The 16693-nt window shown below is 39.9% G+C and overlaps 2 protein-coding genes across 4 annotated transcripts; one reads left to right on the top strand and one right to left on the bottom strand.

The window, feature by feature from the left end:
* Positions 1–38: 38 nt before the first annotated feature.
* On the bottom strand, positions 39–1689 carry LOC113013551 (lysophosphatidic acid receptor 6). The gene is made up of 2 exons (XM_026154557.1): positions 1613–1689; positions 39–1146 (listed from the first exon to the last, which is right to left on the bottom strand). Exon 2 carries the CDS (start codon positions 1066–1068, stop codon positions 100–102), a length of 969 nt encoding a protein of 322 aa, XP_026010342.1. The 5' UTR covers positions 1069–1146; positions 1613–1689; the 3' UTR covers positions 39–99.
* Positions 1690–4013: 2324 nt separating this feature from the next.
* LOC113013897 (PHD and RING finger domain-containing protein 1-like) lies at positions 4014–11388 on the top strand. Of its 3 annotated transcripts, XR_003270886.1 has the most exons (8): positions 4014–4559; positions 5007–5090; positions 5166–5299; positions 5427–5518; positions 6864–7063; positions 9837–9963; positions 10252–10342; positions 10459–11388. XR_003270886.1 is itself a non-coding variant. In XM_026155125.1 (7 exons), exons 1-7 carry the CDS (start codon positions 4392–4394, stop codon positions 10500–10502), a joined length of 813 nt encoding a protein of 270 aa, XP_026010910.1. In that variant the 5' UTR covers positions 4014–4391; the 3' UTR covers positions 10503–11388. The 3 variants fall into 3 exon arrangements, 2 of the variants coding, with proteins under 2 accessions (XP_026010910.1, XP_026010909.1); XM_026155125.1 differs by lacking the exon at positions 9837–9963; XM_026155124.1 differs by lacking the exons at positions 9837–9963; positions 10252–10342; positions 10459–11388 and adding an exon at positions 7188–9830.
* Positions 11389–16693: the final 5305 nt, after the last annotated feature.

Below are 16693 nucleotides of genomic sequence, written 5' to 3'. Positions count from 1 at the left end.
TTGCAGTCCTCCAGTTACATGTCCAGTGATAATGACACTTATATAGAGTCTTATTTATTTACAGCTGTATTTACAGTAAGTGTGTTGTTGCCCCCGTCCTCAGTTCACTGCGATGGTATAAACCCCCCTCCTCCGGCTCACCGCTCCCCACAGCCATGTCATCTTTAATCGCTCCCAGTGGCAGTGGCTGGTGGTGACATAGTAGAGCACAGGGTCAAGACATGTGTTGAGGGTGATGAGCGCCATGGTGATCCGCCGGGCGTTGTAGATGGCTCTGCCAAAGGAGCAGTTTTGGATCATCTCCCAGCGGTAAAGGAGGTGCAGCAAGTACACAATGTGGTTAGGCAGGAAGCAGAGCAGCATGATAACTAGAATGGTGTAGATGACCCTCACAGCTTTTTGGGCTGTTCTAGTTCGGATCAGGGAAATGCGCCTCACGGCCAGCGGGTAACACACTAGGATGATTATGGTGGGCACCAAGGAGCCAAAGACGAGGCCCAGTATGCTGTATGGCCCCAGACGAGTGTCCCATTCTATCTTGGCGAAATTTTCAAAACAACTGAGGTTTTGAGAATTGTCTGAGTTGGTTTTCAGAGGCCCCATGAGTATGAAGACCAGGATGGCAACTCCGACAGCGCACCAGAGCACCACGCTCGCAATCAGAGCGCACCAGGGGCTCCGCATCCTCAGGTAATTGTGCGGGTGCACCGTGGCCATATAGCGGTCCACGCAGATACATGTCATGAAGCAGATACTCATGTAAATGTTGGCGTAGTAGAGAGTCCCTGTGAGGCGGCAGGTGAAGTCCCCGAACTGCCAGTTGTTCCTGTTTATGTGGTAGTGGATCCGAAAGGGAAGAACGCAAAGGATGATGATGTCCGCCACCGCCAGGTTGCTGATGTAGATACTGAAGGCCGTGCGGTGAGTGATCTTAAAGGTGAAGACGAAAAGGGCTGCCAGGTTACCCGGCAAACCCACAAGCAAGGCGAGGATGTAGACGGCCGGGAATAGATGATACTCGTACTCTTGCGTTTGGATGTTGCAGTCATCGTTTGTCACATTCATCATGGCAGGTTGGTATTTTTCTTGGTCATATCAAAAGAAGCGTAGGATGGTTCTCAAAAATGAAGCATCACAGTTTGTCTCCTGCAACACAAACACACACACATTTCCATTCAGAGTTTTTCCACTTTCAGTTCCACACAACAGCAAACACAAGCTGATCAGAAACATTTAAAGTAGATTCTGCTTTTAACACGTTGTTGTTGCTCCAGAAAACGCTTTCATCTGGTTTATTAAAACAAAGAGTAATTTAGGATTTTATACTTAACTTATTCAAGAAATTAACAAAAGTGAAGCATAACAAGGCAGAAAGTCACCGTCCACAAATTAAACCAATAAAGTAAATCATCTTCAATAATAAACGATGACAAAGTGTTCTTAGATGTTTAATAATTTTTACTTTTCTGCTGTAAAGTTTAAGAGAACAGAGATTTTTTTTACAATCTCGGCAGGTTTTGTGAAACATTTTCTAAAGTCTTTTTTTGATAGATAAATTACTAAAATTATGTATATATGTGGAATATTATCATTAATATATAAAATTGCTCACCAAGTCGTTTATGGACTCCGTTTGATATCCACATGCAGAAAATGCAGACCAAAAACGCGATGAAACCTCCTGTTTGTGCTGCTTCTCTCTGACTACAGAGGGTATGTAACATGCTGGTTTTTGCTCAGACAGTGTAGTTTCCTGTTTCAAAGAGACAGGCACAGGAAACCAAAGCATGACGGTCTACAGTGTACTTTTATCACCCACCCTCGTCAGTGTAAATGTATACAGCTTAACAGCTTGTGGTTATTTTTGATTGTATTTTTAATGTGTTAGCTTAGTACTGCATGTGTAAAACAAGCAGAACATTTTCGCGTCAGTCCAAAAGCATCATTTACATACTATAAAAATATACAAAGTGTTGCAGTGAATGGAAATTTGCTGTTCAGTCTTCCCCCACAATTTGACAACATTTCCATCAGGCTGGATGGAGTTTTTACATTCTTTGAGAGTTGCCATATTGGTGTTGTGGTTTTTCTTTTAATATTGCAAAACACACAAACATCTTTCACTTTCTCTCATATTGTACCTGAAGGCTTGCCATGCAGATAAAAATGTTTTTTAAATTTTACTTATTTGTACAACCTTTGGAATGGACGTTTCTGACAAATCAAACCATTCTACACACATCCATTCTAGCCTGTGTAGTAGTTTCAGTGTTAAATAGGTGAAACTGACTAAATGAAACTGCATCATTATACACCCAGTGACTCATGATGGTAAAGGAAAACGTGATTTAAATCATTCTTGCAAACTGTAAACTGAAAGCTCTCATTAACAAGGTTTGAGTAATCTGCAGTGTGCCCTGTAGTAAGAATGACATCTTTGCATCTTTATGTTGCAAGTTTATCTTGTTTTTCATTTCAGATGATTGCAGACTGTCTGTATCACAACAGGGTGCAAAAAGTGATAGAGCCTGTTGTTTTGGGGTTTTTTAAGGAAGTGAATATATGGTATAAGTGCTGCTATTCATATCATCTCTTTGTGTGAAGCACACATTTTTGTCTGCAGTCACCATAAGTGGGTGAAATATTAAAAACTAACTGTTCACACACTTCAGGGATCCAGCTTTACCCATTACTGGATAATTATATAGTACTTTTGTACTCTAATTGAGAATCCAGTTTTATGCCTAAGCTAATTTTCCAACATTCTGATACCCTCAGTCACACAAATGTATCGGGGGCAACTTGAGGTTCATAATCTTGCCCACTGATACATACTGCAGACTATAATTAGGAAAAATTCAGACTGAAATATAGTTTCTTTTTGTTATTATTAAACTGAAAGAGACAGCCAAGCCACTATACCCACCAAAGAGCACAGATGAAAACCCTAGAAGTTAGTCACAAAATGAAAGCTAGTCAGAAGGTGAAATGGCCCAAAGCTCCTCTTCACTGAGTAGGCATGAACAGACACAAACACAAAGCCAACACACTGTAAAGCAAAAGCTCTCCTTTCCATGACCTTAAGGACTCATAGCCCAATGACTGATTTGAGTCAGTTGTCAAAACACAGTAAAGAGAGTGCAAGGTAGTCCCACGTTTCTGTCTTGAAAAATAATGACTTCCAAAATACAGTTTTATTTTTCTGTCAGTTTAAAACATTGGGAGATGTATCAGAGGCAACTCAGGGTTCAGTATCTTGCCCACTGATGCATACTGCAGACCTCTTTGACTAATGTAGATGGTACTATTCATCATCTCTCCCCTCCATAACTCTGATCTGGTTCAGATCACCATCCCATCTCGGTGTCTCAGATCTTCTTCTTCTCTTTCTCTATCTGTCCCCTCTCCCCGTCTTGCCACCATGGGGAGCAGGGCCTTCAGCTGCTCTGCTCCTTGACTCTGGAATTCCCTACCTCCTGATTTAAGAAATATTACTTCCTTCTCTCTCCTTAAGTCCAGACTCAAAACTCACTTGTTCAAAATAGCTTATCCCACATAACCTCCCCACACTGCTATTTTAAATTTGTTTTATGTCTTATGCTTTTATGATTGTGTAAACTGCTTGTTTTTATGTTGCTTTTATTATTCTGCTGTGTACATTGTCCTTGAGTGTTCTGAAAAGCACTTTCGAATAAAGTGTATTATTATTATTATTATTATTATTATTGTTGTTGTTGTTGTTGTTGTTGTTGTTGTTTTATTATTATCATTATTATTATTATTACTCTTATAGGCGGGATTGAGCATGCTGTATGTTTCTGCAGGGTCAGCTGAATCAGTAGGGATTCAGAATATAACACAATATTTTCTACTAATGTTTCAAACTTCAGAGGGGCATTCACTGATCATTCCGGTTTTTTCAATTACTATTTTTTTTATTTTGTAAAAGTTGGTTTCTAAGATAACTATCTCTTTACTACAGGAAGTGAAAGAGACCAAGCGCGATTAACCGCTCTTATTCTGAAAGAAAAGGACCGGATGTTTTCACGGGTAGCGGGGAACATGAAAATAGTTCAGTAGTAAAGAAGCTACAGATTTAATTTTACGGGCTAAATATAATTGATGTCCTGTCACACAAGTTAAGTAAAGAACGAATCACTTAATAATGAGGCTACACATATTTTGATATATATTTATATTAACGCGGCAGCAGGAAATGATAGTAGCGGCTAATGCTAGCTGACCTGCTGTTGTGGTCGATCAGTGACTCTTTGTAAGAAACCACTGAAATGGAGTTTGGTTATAACTGTTCCGTTTTAACGGTGTGTAAGCAGTAAGGTATTGCGGACATCAGTCATATTGATAGTAAAGGTTTCAACTGATACAAACAGATGGATAGATCCCCTGTGTTGAATACAGCTGGTGCAGAAAGCGAAGATTTGATGTGTGATTCAGTGAAATGCTACATTTGCCTGAATCCCTTTGAGAAGCAGACTGTGGGCTCTCTGGAGAACTGCCAGCACGTCTTTTGCCTTGAATGTATTCTCCAGTGGTCCCAGGTAAACTCCCCTCACCTTTCACAGATACTTTAAAGTCGTAAATGTTGTTTAACATTCTTTAAGAGCCATACCAGCTCATTTGATGGAAAATAGGAAAGTTCGCTTGGGTAAAAGGGTGCATGCACAGCATAAAAACAATATAAACAAAAAGGCTTCTTCTGACACAGACTGAACATAATGTTAATGCGGTTAATCATTTTAACAATTTAAAGGTGAGAATTTTAGATTTGATTTATTTTTTTTATTGATAAAATAATTTTTGCAAATTGTTGTAAATGAAGTTCTATGCTGTTGGCCAAATATAAGTAATGTAATGTGTTGAGAATTGTGTTTTTTCCACTGTTTTCACTTTTTCCAAAGTGATAGTGAGTAGTTACAAACATATGTGAATGAAATTTTAAGACACTGCTGTGTTCACAGATTTCTTTTCTTTCTATTGATTTTCAGACAGCTAACACTTGCCCAGTGGATCGCATCAGTTTTACCTTAATCTACCAGAGACGGAGCCCTGGAGACGACGTTCAAAAAAAGGTTTGATGGAGGTGGCATATGGAAATCCAGCATTATATATGTGAACAGTGGGCTGAGGTATTTGTGCTTCCCCAGATCAAAGTGAGCGTACGAAAAAATGAAGATGGTGGTGATGAAGAGGAGGGGAGCAGTGCTGCAGTTATCTGTGAGGAATGTGGTCGTGGAGACCGGAGGCACCGGCTTCTGGTGTGCATACTCTGTGATTCAGGGTATGATTTCACATGTTTTGATTTGTCGTGATTCCACCCTGTGATGCTTTTTGAATAGCGCCACTCATGTTTTGCATGTGTCCCAGCTGGTGCTCATATGTACAGAACTACATTTTTTTCTTTCCAGTTATCATATGCACTGCTTGAGACCAACGTTAAACACGAGACCTGAAGGTGACTGGGTTTGTCCCGAGTGTGCAGTGACTGCTCATGTTACAGGTAAAAGTGTGTAGTTAAAGGTTCACGGCTAGAATAATGAGCCATTAAAAATGTTATGTTCCTTATATGCACTTACATGACATTTTACTAAGTTTAAACCAATAACTAGGCCTGTGCGATGTGATGAAATATATCGACTAACAATATTAAAACACTTATCTTTTCACTCTGTCGTTTATTTTGTGCTCAAAATAAAACTCAAATGTCAGAGCAGGCTTTTCCCAGCGGCACGCCATTTAATAAAGACTCAGGAAGATAACGAGATAGCGGCCATTACAACATATATTTATAAATGTATGTGTTGCGTTCCCCTAAAAAGGTCCAGGGGATGAAGGAGAGAGGCAGAATGGTTAAATTAAAGAGGTTTTTTAATGCTTCTATTAATAACTGAATTAAAAGAGATGGTCAAGCTGCTATCACCATTTAAAGAAACAAACCAAAACTCAGGTGTTGGTCAGTAAACTGAAAAGTAAGTAAAAAAGGATTAGTCACCAAACACGCACAGCTCACTAGCTGCAACCCAACATGGGTTTCTGACACTAGAGCTCACCTTTCTCTGGCTTTAAGTACTTCTAATTGCTGATGGGAGTCAGCTGTACAAAAAAAGTGGCACCTGAGGCAGGAGAGATGGCGGGACACACCCACACAAGGGCAATCTCTGTTGGAGGCCCTGCTAGGGCCATAAAAATATGGTTTTGTGCATTGGTCATGTCGCACAGCCCTATCAATAGCAAACAAAATCAGCAACAGAAGAGAAGAGCAGCAAAGGTCAGTGTCAGTAATAAGAAATGTTAGTTTTTCCTCTCAAGAGGGCAAAAATGTACATCAGTACATTATGTTTATGATCCTGTTAATATCAATAGCTGTCAGTTTGAAATCAGATCTGGACCGGTACTCTCAGGAAGCACCAGTCACCAGGAGAAAATTACCCAGCTTGCTTGTTGCTGGAGGTTTAAGCTGTTGATAAGTGAAATTAATCCCAAAAATGTATACGGTGCTGCACCAAAAACCCCTTGCAATTGCTTTGGCCATTAGCAGATTGCATACACACAACTGAACTGTGGCTAAACGATGTATCATTCCTGCCAAAAAAAACAGCGACCAGTCATACACAGAAACAGCAGGTAAGACACCTGTTGTAAGTACAATGTAAAGCACCAAAAACTCAGGCATTATCACATGATGGCATTATCACATGGGTGTACTTACTTTATTTAAGTATAAATAAAGTATATAAATACTTTATTTATATAACACTTTTCTTAACAAAGTTAAAGTGTTTCAGCGTTCAGTGTTTCCTTTTTTTTAAAAGCACATTTATTTCTGTGAACTTGTTGCTGTACAGAAAGCTCCCTGACAGAGGAGGAGATTAGTGATGGAGAACTTACAGATCTCCTGGCTGAAGTGGAAGAAATTCCCTCTACCAGCAGTCGTCTTCGGCCCTCCTCCACAAATCGGCCCAGCAGCTCCACCGAACGGCGACGCAGCGCAAGAATCCAGAACAGAGGCGGCAGCAGGCCAAGCTATGGACCACAAACCTCCTGGGTGGGTTCAGTATTACGCAGACTGCTTCTATTCAAAGAACTGTTGTTGTTATTGATGAATTGGGAAAAACACAATTTTTCTTTGAGGTCAAACGTTTCTCACAATTTTTCATTTTTTGCTGCAGCACTCTCTTTGCAGCCAGTTTTACCCAGCAACCTCCAGCAACCATTCACCAGCTAATCAGGGAATGCATATTTTCCCTGGCAACAGGAGGAACCGGTTGCCAAGGGTCACCAACTGGTTCCTAGACCTGTGTGATTGAGGCTTAATGCAAATTACAAGCTAAATTGTAAATATCGTGTATTGCAAAGATAAGAATCCTTTTTCTAAAAAAGTAAAGACATAGGCATCTTTTAAAGTGAGCTGAATATATTTCGTTTCCATTGTCCACTAGAGTTTGGCTTCCAGCACAAAGGAAGCACATTTTCTGTCACTATTACAGTGAAGAGAACGACATTCATCCTATAAACACTGAGGAAAAGATTCAGATAATTGAAGTCTTCATTAGGACTATTGTCTCACAAACAGTTCATCACAATTATTTAATAACAGTGCACTTTAAATAAGGACATATCTGAAGCATGTGACCCTTAAAACAGGATGTACTGATGCACACAAATCTAGCACCTAGACCCTGTTTAATGTGATGTTTTAGTTTTTCTTTGTGTGTTTGTGGATGGTTTGTTGTAAAGTTGAAGGACTCCAAAATAAAAGTAAGAGCAAAGGACACTTACTTAACTTAAGTTACCAGGTGTTAGACACTCAGGAAGAGAAGACCTCGATCGTGGTTTCTCTGATGTTAACAATCGTGCAGTGCATACTTGTTACTGTATGAGCAGCGCAGCGGTGTTTAACCACACTTTCTACTCTGCTCACTGTTTTTTTTCCTGAAGATATGCCACTAATGTTGGTGCATGAAGATGTTTCCACCTGTCAAGCATCTGCACACACGTCTATAGTAGGCCTGTTGGTGAAGAACAGGGCAGCTGCTGCTGGTCCTATCTAAACAAAAAAAAAAGTTTAGAGTAAGAAACTGTCATCCTTTTCCTTATTTTGTTCCTTTAAAAAACATTTTTAAATATAGATATTGTTGGAATACTGGATACTCATTTACAATAGTATGTACGAATATGCCTTATATCCCAAAAGTTCAAGCTTCAGAGTCCTGCAAATTGCTTTTTCTGCAATGCAAAAAAACCAAAAAACCAAAACAAATTAAGAAACCGAACAACAGGTCGTCATTTGAAGCACGAGTCAATGCAAGATTATGCATTCTAAAAGGAGAAGGGGGAAAACTTCTGCATATTTAAATGGAAAGATGTGCTTTTGTGGAGATGTATAGAATATGTTAACTGTTTCAGGGTATGGAGATGCAGATTCAGAATTTGTACTGACAATTTGTTTTGAAAAAACAAAACGAAATTACTTTGGCAGCCCCTGACTTGCAAAAGAAAATAAAAAAATGTGCAAGAGTTTAGCAGTGCAGTTCACAACTGTACGTGCAGTTTAATGTTTTCCTTTGTTTTTGCTTGCTGCCAGCTTAGAGTAGAAAGGCGCTGTATAAGCCATTTACCATTTACGTCTTTCTCACATCATTGTTTCACAGTTTGCAGTGTAGTTGTTCAGTGATGTGATGCTATGGTACAGTTTCCTTGTAGGTTTAGTAGACCCAGAAGTATATGCATCAGTGGATATCTGTGTGATGAATTGCAACTCTTTTGGGCTGAGGCCTTGAACCTTTTTATAGAAATAATCACAAATTTGCACGTATCTATAAAAGTCCTGCTTGCCTTACCCTCTGACTGGAAACCTTTGATCACATCCTCCCATGCACCTGCTGATGTTCTTGCTGCCCTCCTTGGTAATTCCCAGCCTCATGTTATATGCTACAGTACTTCTAAATACTGCCAATTAATTTTTATTGCTGATGCACTTACTCAGTTTTAGAAAAACTGAGACCTGGTATTGGTGTAGAATTTAGTCTCTGCAATATCAACAAGCAAAAAGTAATATAAAAAAACCAAGAAAAAAGTAGATGTAGTCATTGCAGCGACATAATTCAGTATGAATTCAACAAATAAAGGCTGAAAACAGGATTCCAGCAATCAGACATGGAGAACAAGCTCATTGTCGTCGTCTGTGGGCAGGCTGAGGACTATGATTCAACTTTGAATGGGCTTAGAGGAGAGTAAATATGTCAGCTATCGGGTGCACTTTTCCTCCTCTCACTAACTTTTGCGTGACACTATTTGTGGGTTTTCCCAAAAGTAACTAGTAAGTAGGTTCCCCAAGTCAAGCTAGTTAAGTCAGCTGAGCCCCAGAAGCTCTGGCTTCAGGCTGCTCTACATGTTCTGAAAAAGCCCCTGTCACCCTGCTGTCAAAACCTTCTGTTGACAGCCAATCACAAGAAATCTGGCTTAAAGAGAGGTTGGCCTTAAAGGGGGAGGAGCTGAAACCGCTTTTTTAGACAAAGGATGAACTGAAGCTCAGGACATCATAAATAAGTTTGTGCACTGTGATCCTTGAACTCAAGTAGAGGAAAAACATGTGGAGCTGAAATTGAGCTTAAATGTTTCCATATCTTTTTTGTCACATATCTTAAAACCATAAAACAAACTGAAAACAATACAAAATACCAAAGATTATTCTGCTTGGGTAACTCGATCGCCCTCGGCAGCGAGTCCACGATTCGACTCCCAGCTGGCCTGACTGTTTACTGCGTGGGATTGCCTCCATTTTTTCTCTACATTTTTATTTTGTCTCTTCTTCTCAGCTGCGCCGCTTTGGCATCTTCACAGCAGATCATCTGCATGTCTGCTGTCACTACATCCATGAAGCTTCTTCGTGATCTTCCCCTTCATCTCTTTCCTGGCTGCTCCATAGTCAACATCCTTTGTCCAGTATATCCACTATCCCTCTTTTGCACATTTTCATATGCAAAAATAAAAATAAAATATTAAAAAGAATTAATGTGCTATAAAACATTTCATGGTGCATGACTTCAATTAAGACATTGTTTTAAACATTCATGCATCATAGAGGAGGATGTCAGACTGTGCTGTTTTTTTCAAAGATGGATTTGGCAAAAAAAAAAAAAAATGCATTCATGTAATTATAAGTTGCCACATCATAAATTAATCTTCCCATGAAGCTGTTCTTGAACTCTGTAAATGTTTCTTATTTTTCAGCATGTACCAAAATATCTGCTGAGGGCATCAAAGCCTCCAGTCCCAACTGATAAAGCTCATAATCAGAGTGAAAGCAGCCATACTTCAGTCAGTAAGTAAACAACTCTCAGTGCTGTGGTGCTGTGATGCTGAGATGCTGAGATGCTGAGATGCGAAGACTCACATTTTCACATTTGCTTGTATAACGCATGTGAATGTATGTTTCAGAGATAAAGAGAAGAAAGAAGGGGAGGAGGAAACGTGCAGCCTAAACTCTGCATTGCTGACAAGTGAAAGAAGAAAAGTCGCTCCGTCTCACCTGATCAGAATCAGCTTTTAGTACAGTAATGAGGTCGTGTAAAATTCATACTATGAATACTGTATTTGTGACCCCTCGTAATTTTCCAAGTACAAGAAATAACCACATGAATGCTTCAAGACCATATCCGCTTTATACCCTCTCTAAGTGTCACAATTTAATGTTCAAATCTGTATAATTTATCTCTAGCTCTACGACAAACTCTGAGTAGCTGGATCATGGGATATGTCATAGTTTAAATAGCAAAACTGCACCAGTCTATGATCTAGAGCAGGGGTGGGCAATTCATTTTCCCAAATTGCCACGTAGAAAACTCGGATTTTTGTGGAGGGTTGCACCAATGAGCTGAAATCAATTCTGCTCAATATTAATTTCATCTTTTTATAAACTGCTACAAGTAAAGAGTAGATGTTACAGTTAGGTCCTAATTGTGCTCCCTTGAAGAAATGAATTGATACCTCACATGTGAAGAAACAAAAACAAGCACTAGAATCCTGTTTGAAGCTATTATCTTCTTCAGTCATGGGTTACCACAAATGCAGCTTGACGCTGTGAAATAAAGAAAGAGCCTCAGTCGTAACATTACATCGATCAGACAGCTTTAGGTCCTGAAGACGTTTCTCAAAATCTAGAAGAGTCTGGATCCAGAGTGTGGATATCGCCATTAAAGACCCAGGTGCTACAAGTGACCACAAGGTGGCAGCATTGTATTTGCTGAGATACAGTTCAAGCGCAAGAGGCTACAGTTTTGGTACAGCCCAGGCGGTTCAACTTTCAGGGAAGCTGTTTTCTATACAGTTTTTTAAAACCACCAAACTTTCAATAAATGTTTTTCATTATCTGTTGTTTTTTGGTTTTGTTTTTCAACATTATTGAAAACGTATTTTTCCATTTGGAAATTTACCAAATCTCCAAAAAGTTGATTCTGTTCATCTGGACGTCGCGTTTTGTGGGAGAAACGTTTCGTCACTCATCCAAGTGACTTCTTCAGTCTCAGCTGACTGCAGGTTTCCCCAATCTTATAAACAGTACATTTGCATAATGACTGAAACCAGCCCACTGAAGGAGCAATGGGCTGGGGGGTCAGTTCCTTAATCTTAATTATGCAAATTCTCACTGGTTATAAGATTTGGCGAAACCTGCAGTCAGCTGAGACTGAAGAAGTCACTTGGATGAGTGACGAAACGTTTCTCCCACAAAACGCTACGTCCAGATGAACAGAATCAACTTTTTGGAGATTTACTTTCCTGGATGATTGAGAATGCATCAAGACGATACAATTACCATATAACATTGAGCAATGACAAAAATCTAACTCTCTGTTGGAGAAATATTATGTTAATGTTTTTTAGATTGTTCTAAATTATGAGTGGGGCAAATAATATTTGCTTATAGCTCTTGTGTGGTAGACAACGATGCCCCAAGTTTGTGACCCCAGCAAACCACAGTAGCCATTATCCACAAATGGAGAAAACTTGGAGCGGCAGTGAACCTTCTCATGAGCGGCCGACCTTCCAAAATTACTTGTCCATGAGGTCATAAAAGAAACCGGAACAACAACTAAAGAACTGCAGACCTCGCTCACCTCATTTAAGGTCAAAGTTCATTATTCAACAATAAGAAAGCTGCTGAACAAAAATGGCATCCATAGGAGAGTAGTGAAAATTACTGCTGATCAAAAAGAGCATAAAGGCTCATCGTATGCCAAAAAACATCCTGATGATTCCCAAGACATAGGAAAATATTCTGTGGACTGAAAAGTTAACACTAACACATGATTTAATAAAAATGTCATAGCAACAGTCAAACATGTGTAGTGTGATGGTCTGGGGTTGCTTCATGGCTTCAGGACGGCAGTTCTTGTTACAAGAGTGGCGACAAATTATTAGATTTAGGAGAAAATTACTTTTTTAGATACAGCCAGGTAGCTTTTGTTTGATGATCTGCACATGGAAGTGTGACAAATGTGTGAAAAAAATCCCCTAAGAAATCAGGAAGAGGGCAAATATTTTACAGGGCACTTCATAACCACAGAAAAACTGTGCAAACCTTTTGAGGTAAAGTTTACAAAAAAATTCAACAGATATCAGCTCTTTGCCTCTGTGTCTTCTCTAAAGACATAATCAGTCCGAGTTAAATACCAGACAGAGCTGTAACTCTACAAACACACCCATGGATTAATATGTACCCACAGTTATGCTAAAAATAAAATATTTCCTCACTTTTCTTTCACCAGCTTTTAAGCTCAAAGGAAACCAGTTTTACAGCAGCAGTGAGGCAACAATGCCCCCTTGTGGTTATGAAGTTACATGACATCCCAAGATTTTTACAATTCACTGAGAGGGTAACCTTTATGTAGTGGTCCTGACAGTTCACTTAATCATGGTGCTGAAGGAGAAATCATGGGATATTAAAGGTCAGTGGGATTCTTCTGGTCACTGTGAATCTCTAATTAAATAAATAAATTATTCCCCAATGGTCGAGCTTGACTCACGATGTCAAGCAAAAGCCAATGGTTTAATGATTTAAGACAAAATATTATGCTTTTCCTTATTTCCTGTCATATATTGTTTATTGCAAATACGAGGTCAGTGGGTGTACAAGTAATCTCCATGACTCCTTCAGTGGTGGTGTCTGCAGGTTTCATGTGTCTGACGCAACAACTCTGTGAACTGAAAAACTTTGAAGCCAGTCTCTGGGAGTCTAAAATATCTGAAATTCACATCAAAGTGTCAATCTGGGAGCAGACATAGCAGCTCAGTGTTTGAACTGTTATGTCTTATGATAGATGTATGTGAGTTTGCACTTATGAATGCCATTAGTCCTTTTTTTCTTTTAAACCTACTCTTAGATTTGCGGGACGTCACTAAGAGTGGATCCCATTTAAGGCACGCAGCTCTCACTGTGAAAAAAGAGGCTCCACCCACTTTCTGTACCAACCTTCTGTTTGCAAGGAACAGCCAATCAGAGGAAAGCTGGCTTCGATTGATTACCTGAAACCACTTGTCTTAGACCTGAACTCACGGGCTGTTTTAATGCTAATGTATGTAAATTTAAATCATTCAACACGTCCGAGGTTTAGTTTTTTTTCTTAATTGACCTGGAAAAAAAAGCACAATTTTAATTTCATTTTATATTTGCTATTCTGTTTTCACTACATTTAGTAAGCTATTACATAAATTGTGCTTTTTTTTTCTTTCTTGCATTTATTATTACTCAAAGTTTGTATTTAAATTCATATTATGGTTCATTTTTAACTACTGTGACAAAGGAATTACCTGACTTTTGGATAAATAAAGTGCATCTTGTCTGCTCTTAAGAGCACCTCATGGGCACATCAGTCAGGTGGACCTCAGCCAGCAGAGGTGTTGGAGAGTCAGAGGCTCAGACTTCAATAGCAAGAATTTCCTCTGATCATGTCTCATCCCGCCTCCCTCAGTAGCGCCAAGCCATCACCTAGCAACACCAGCCTCCCTGTCTCCTCAAAATCTTGCAGACACACTCACACCCATGTGGTCATTTGATATTAAATCCATCCTTTGATGTCCTCAGAGCAGAATACGTGAAAACAGTCACAGAGATGGAAGAAAAAAATTAAATCATTCCACTAACATAACCTGCTTAGCCATCCCTTTACTTCATTCCACTGTGACGATATCAGAGTGAAGTTATTAGAGCTCATGTATCCGTGTTCGTTTGATCCGTGTGTGTGTGAGTGTGTGTGTTCAAAGGCCGGGGACTTATATGAGCCTGCAGCATTTCTTGCCCTACTTTCCCCCCCAAAACAACGAGCAGGGAAAAACAAAAACATTGTTCAGGCGTGTTTGCTGAGCAGAACTGATGAAATGGGCAAAATATACTGACCGAGATGTCATGAGGTGTGTTAGACAAAATGTACACAGAAAAGCACTCATTTTGTTTGTTTGTATAACCTTATTAGATAAGCACCTTTGGCTCGTTGGGGAGCAGCTACATGCATTATTCATGAAACAGTTTTCTTAAAAGGTAACAAAATCCAACTAGCAGCGCCTCTAAAGCTCTCATAACATCAAATCCATATTCATACATTTTATTCTAAATATCTAGGCTAAGACATCCTTGGAGATGTAGTATTTCTTCATTATCTTCTGGGTCTACCCTCAGGTATCTGACCATTTGGAAGGATCAAGTTCCAATGGAAAGCAACCAAGAGGCATGAACTGACAGTGTTCAGCAAAAAGGAGAAATAACTCTGCTCGTCATAGAGTCTCTTAGGGCCACCCTGAAGAGGAAGCTTATTTTGGCGCTTGGTGTCTGCATTCTTTCTCCCAAAGCTCGTGACTATATGAGTGTTGGAACAAGGACGGCAGCTGGAAAGCTTTGCCTTCCGCTTTACTGCTGACGCTGCACTTATCCACACATCAATGTCACTTTACTTGTGAACAAGACCCGGAGATATTTGACCTCCTTTATTTTGCACAGCAACTCAATTCAGACCATGGAAATGTAGTTAGAGACTTGGAGAACCTTCTATTTGACTGCCTTGAGGGACCACCATGGTTGTGTGTTTGTCTTACACAGAGCTTTGCAGGAGCAAAGATGGGGTCAAAAAGTGGCAGCGGCAGCTGACTGTGGCACTTAGAGGACAGCCCTCAATCATTTTTGGTGCATGCTGTGGTTTGAGGATGATGCCAAGACCTGCATTGGCTGTTTGCAGTGATACCACAAACTCCCGCAGCAGCTGTCTCTGTTTTGGGGAGATGTCATGACCAGCTAGTGCTGTTTGGGGCGATGCCATGATCTGTTGCTGCAGCTGCCTCTGTCCAGAATTGATGCCCAACCTGCCACAGCTATTTGGTGATAATACCACAACCTACTGGTGTTTGGAGGTGATGCAATGACCCACCACAGTAGCTGTCTCTGTTAGAGGGAAATGCCACAATCTCTTGCAGCAGTGGCCTCTGTCTGGAGATGATGCCCAAACTGACACAGCACTTTGTCTTGAGATGATGCCACTACCTACCGTAGGTATTTGGTGATAAATCCACAAACTTATGCAGCTGGTTGGAAGTGATGTCATGACCTACAAATGCAGTTTCCGCTTTTTGAGGTCTGGAGGAGATGTCACAACCCACTACAGCTCTTGCGAGGTGAGGCACTGACCACCTGAGCAGAGGTATGGTGCTATTTAATTATGTTTTGTAGACCATTGTGTACATGTTGCAGCTGTGTGCTGTGATAAGCCAGCATGTCTTTAGTCCTGTCATCCTTTTCTCACCCCAACAGGTCGTGGCAGATGGCCCCACCCCTCCCTGAGCCTGGTTCTGCTGGAGGTTTCTTCCTGTTAAAAGGGAGTTTTTACTTCCCACTGTCGCCAAAGTGCTTGCTCATAGGGGGTCATATGATTTTTAGGTTGTTCCCTGTATGTGTTACTGTAGGGTCAACCTTGTACGGTTCTAAATCTTCTTTATAGATTAAGAACTTCTTTATTCCTGGAAATGTGTGAAGTTTTAAATAGATTTTAAGGATTTATTGTTCCTCATTTTAGTTTGCATGAGAGTGTACCTATAAAGCAATTTGGTCTAACGTCTGTTGTTTTAAAATTTGCTACTTAAAACAGAACCTGAAACTTGAAACCTACTGTTGAAATCACTGAAAACTGTCCACTTCATCCATTATCTGAGCTTCATGCTGCTTCATCCCCTTCCCAAGTAAAACATGTGGAACCACATCAAAGCAAGTCTTTAAAAGTGTCTTTTAAGAGGTGATTTAAAGGAGTTTATTTAATTTCCATACCTAATCTCCTCGGGCAGTTTGTTTAAAAGTGAAGGGTCTCTGATAGCAAAAACATGGTCTTGACTTTTGCCAGAAGGGCCTAAATGTGACACTGTCTCCAAAAATCAGTTTGCAGCTGAGCTGCTGCTTTCTGAACCAGATGGAGGAGAGAGAGATTTTTCATTCATGCCAAAGACGAGGGAGCTGCTGTAATTAGGTCTTGAGAAAATAAATGTTGGAATGACTTTCTCTAGTTTTGAGTTTGAAAACATTGGTTTTATTAATGTATTTATTGTGGTTCAAAGTTAACCAAATTGAACTCCTGTGTTTTTGGCAATGAGCTTTGCATTAGTAGACAAGGGGCCAAGAGAACTCTCAGTGATATTAATA

Source organism: Astatotilapia calliptera, chromosome 20, assembly GCF_900246225.1.
Source record: "Astatotilapia calliptera chromosome 20, fAstCal1.2, whole genome shotgun sequence".
Lineage (NCBI taxonomy): Eukaryota > Metazoa > Chordata > Actinopteri > Cichliformes > Cichlidae > Astatotilapia > Astatotilapia calliptera.
The sequence above is the reverse complement of the archived record's forward strand: the minus strand, read 5'-3'. Positions and strand labels throughout refer to the sequence as shown.

What these genes read in the sequence shown, in the direction of transcription:
- LOC113013551 (XM_026154557.1), bottom strand. Translation starts at nt 1,068, where the DNA reads ATGATGAATGTGACAAACGATGACTGCAACATCCAAACGCAAGAGTAC.
- LOC113013897 (XM_026155124.1), top strand. Translation starts at nt 4,392, where the DNA reads ATGGATAGATCCCCTGTGTTGAATACAGCTGGTGCAGAAAGCGAAGAT. An exon ending in GTATTCTCCAGTGGTCCCAG is followed by an intron (nt 4,560 to 5,006) that starts GTAAACTCCCCT and finishes ATTGATTTTCAG; the next exon opens with ACAGCTAACACTTGCCCAGT. An exon ending in AGTGACTGCTCATGTTACAG is followed by an intron (nt 5,519 to 6,863) that starts GTAAAAGTGTGT and finishes GTTGCTGTACAG; the next exon opens with AAAGCTCCCTGACAGAGGAG.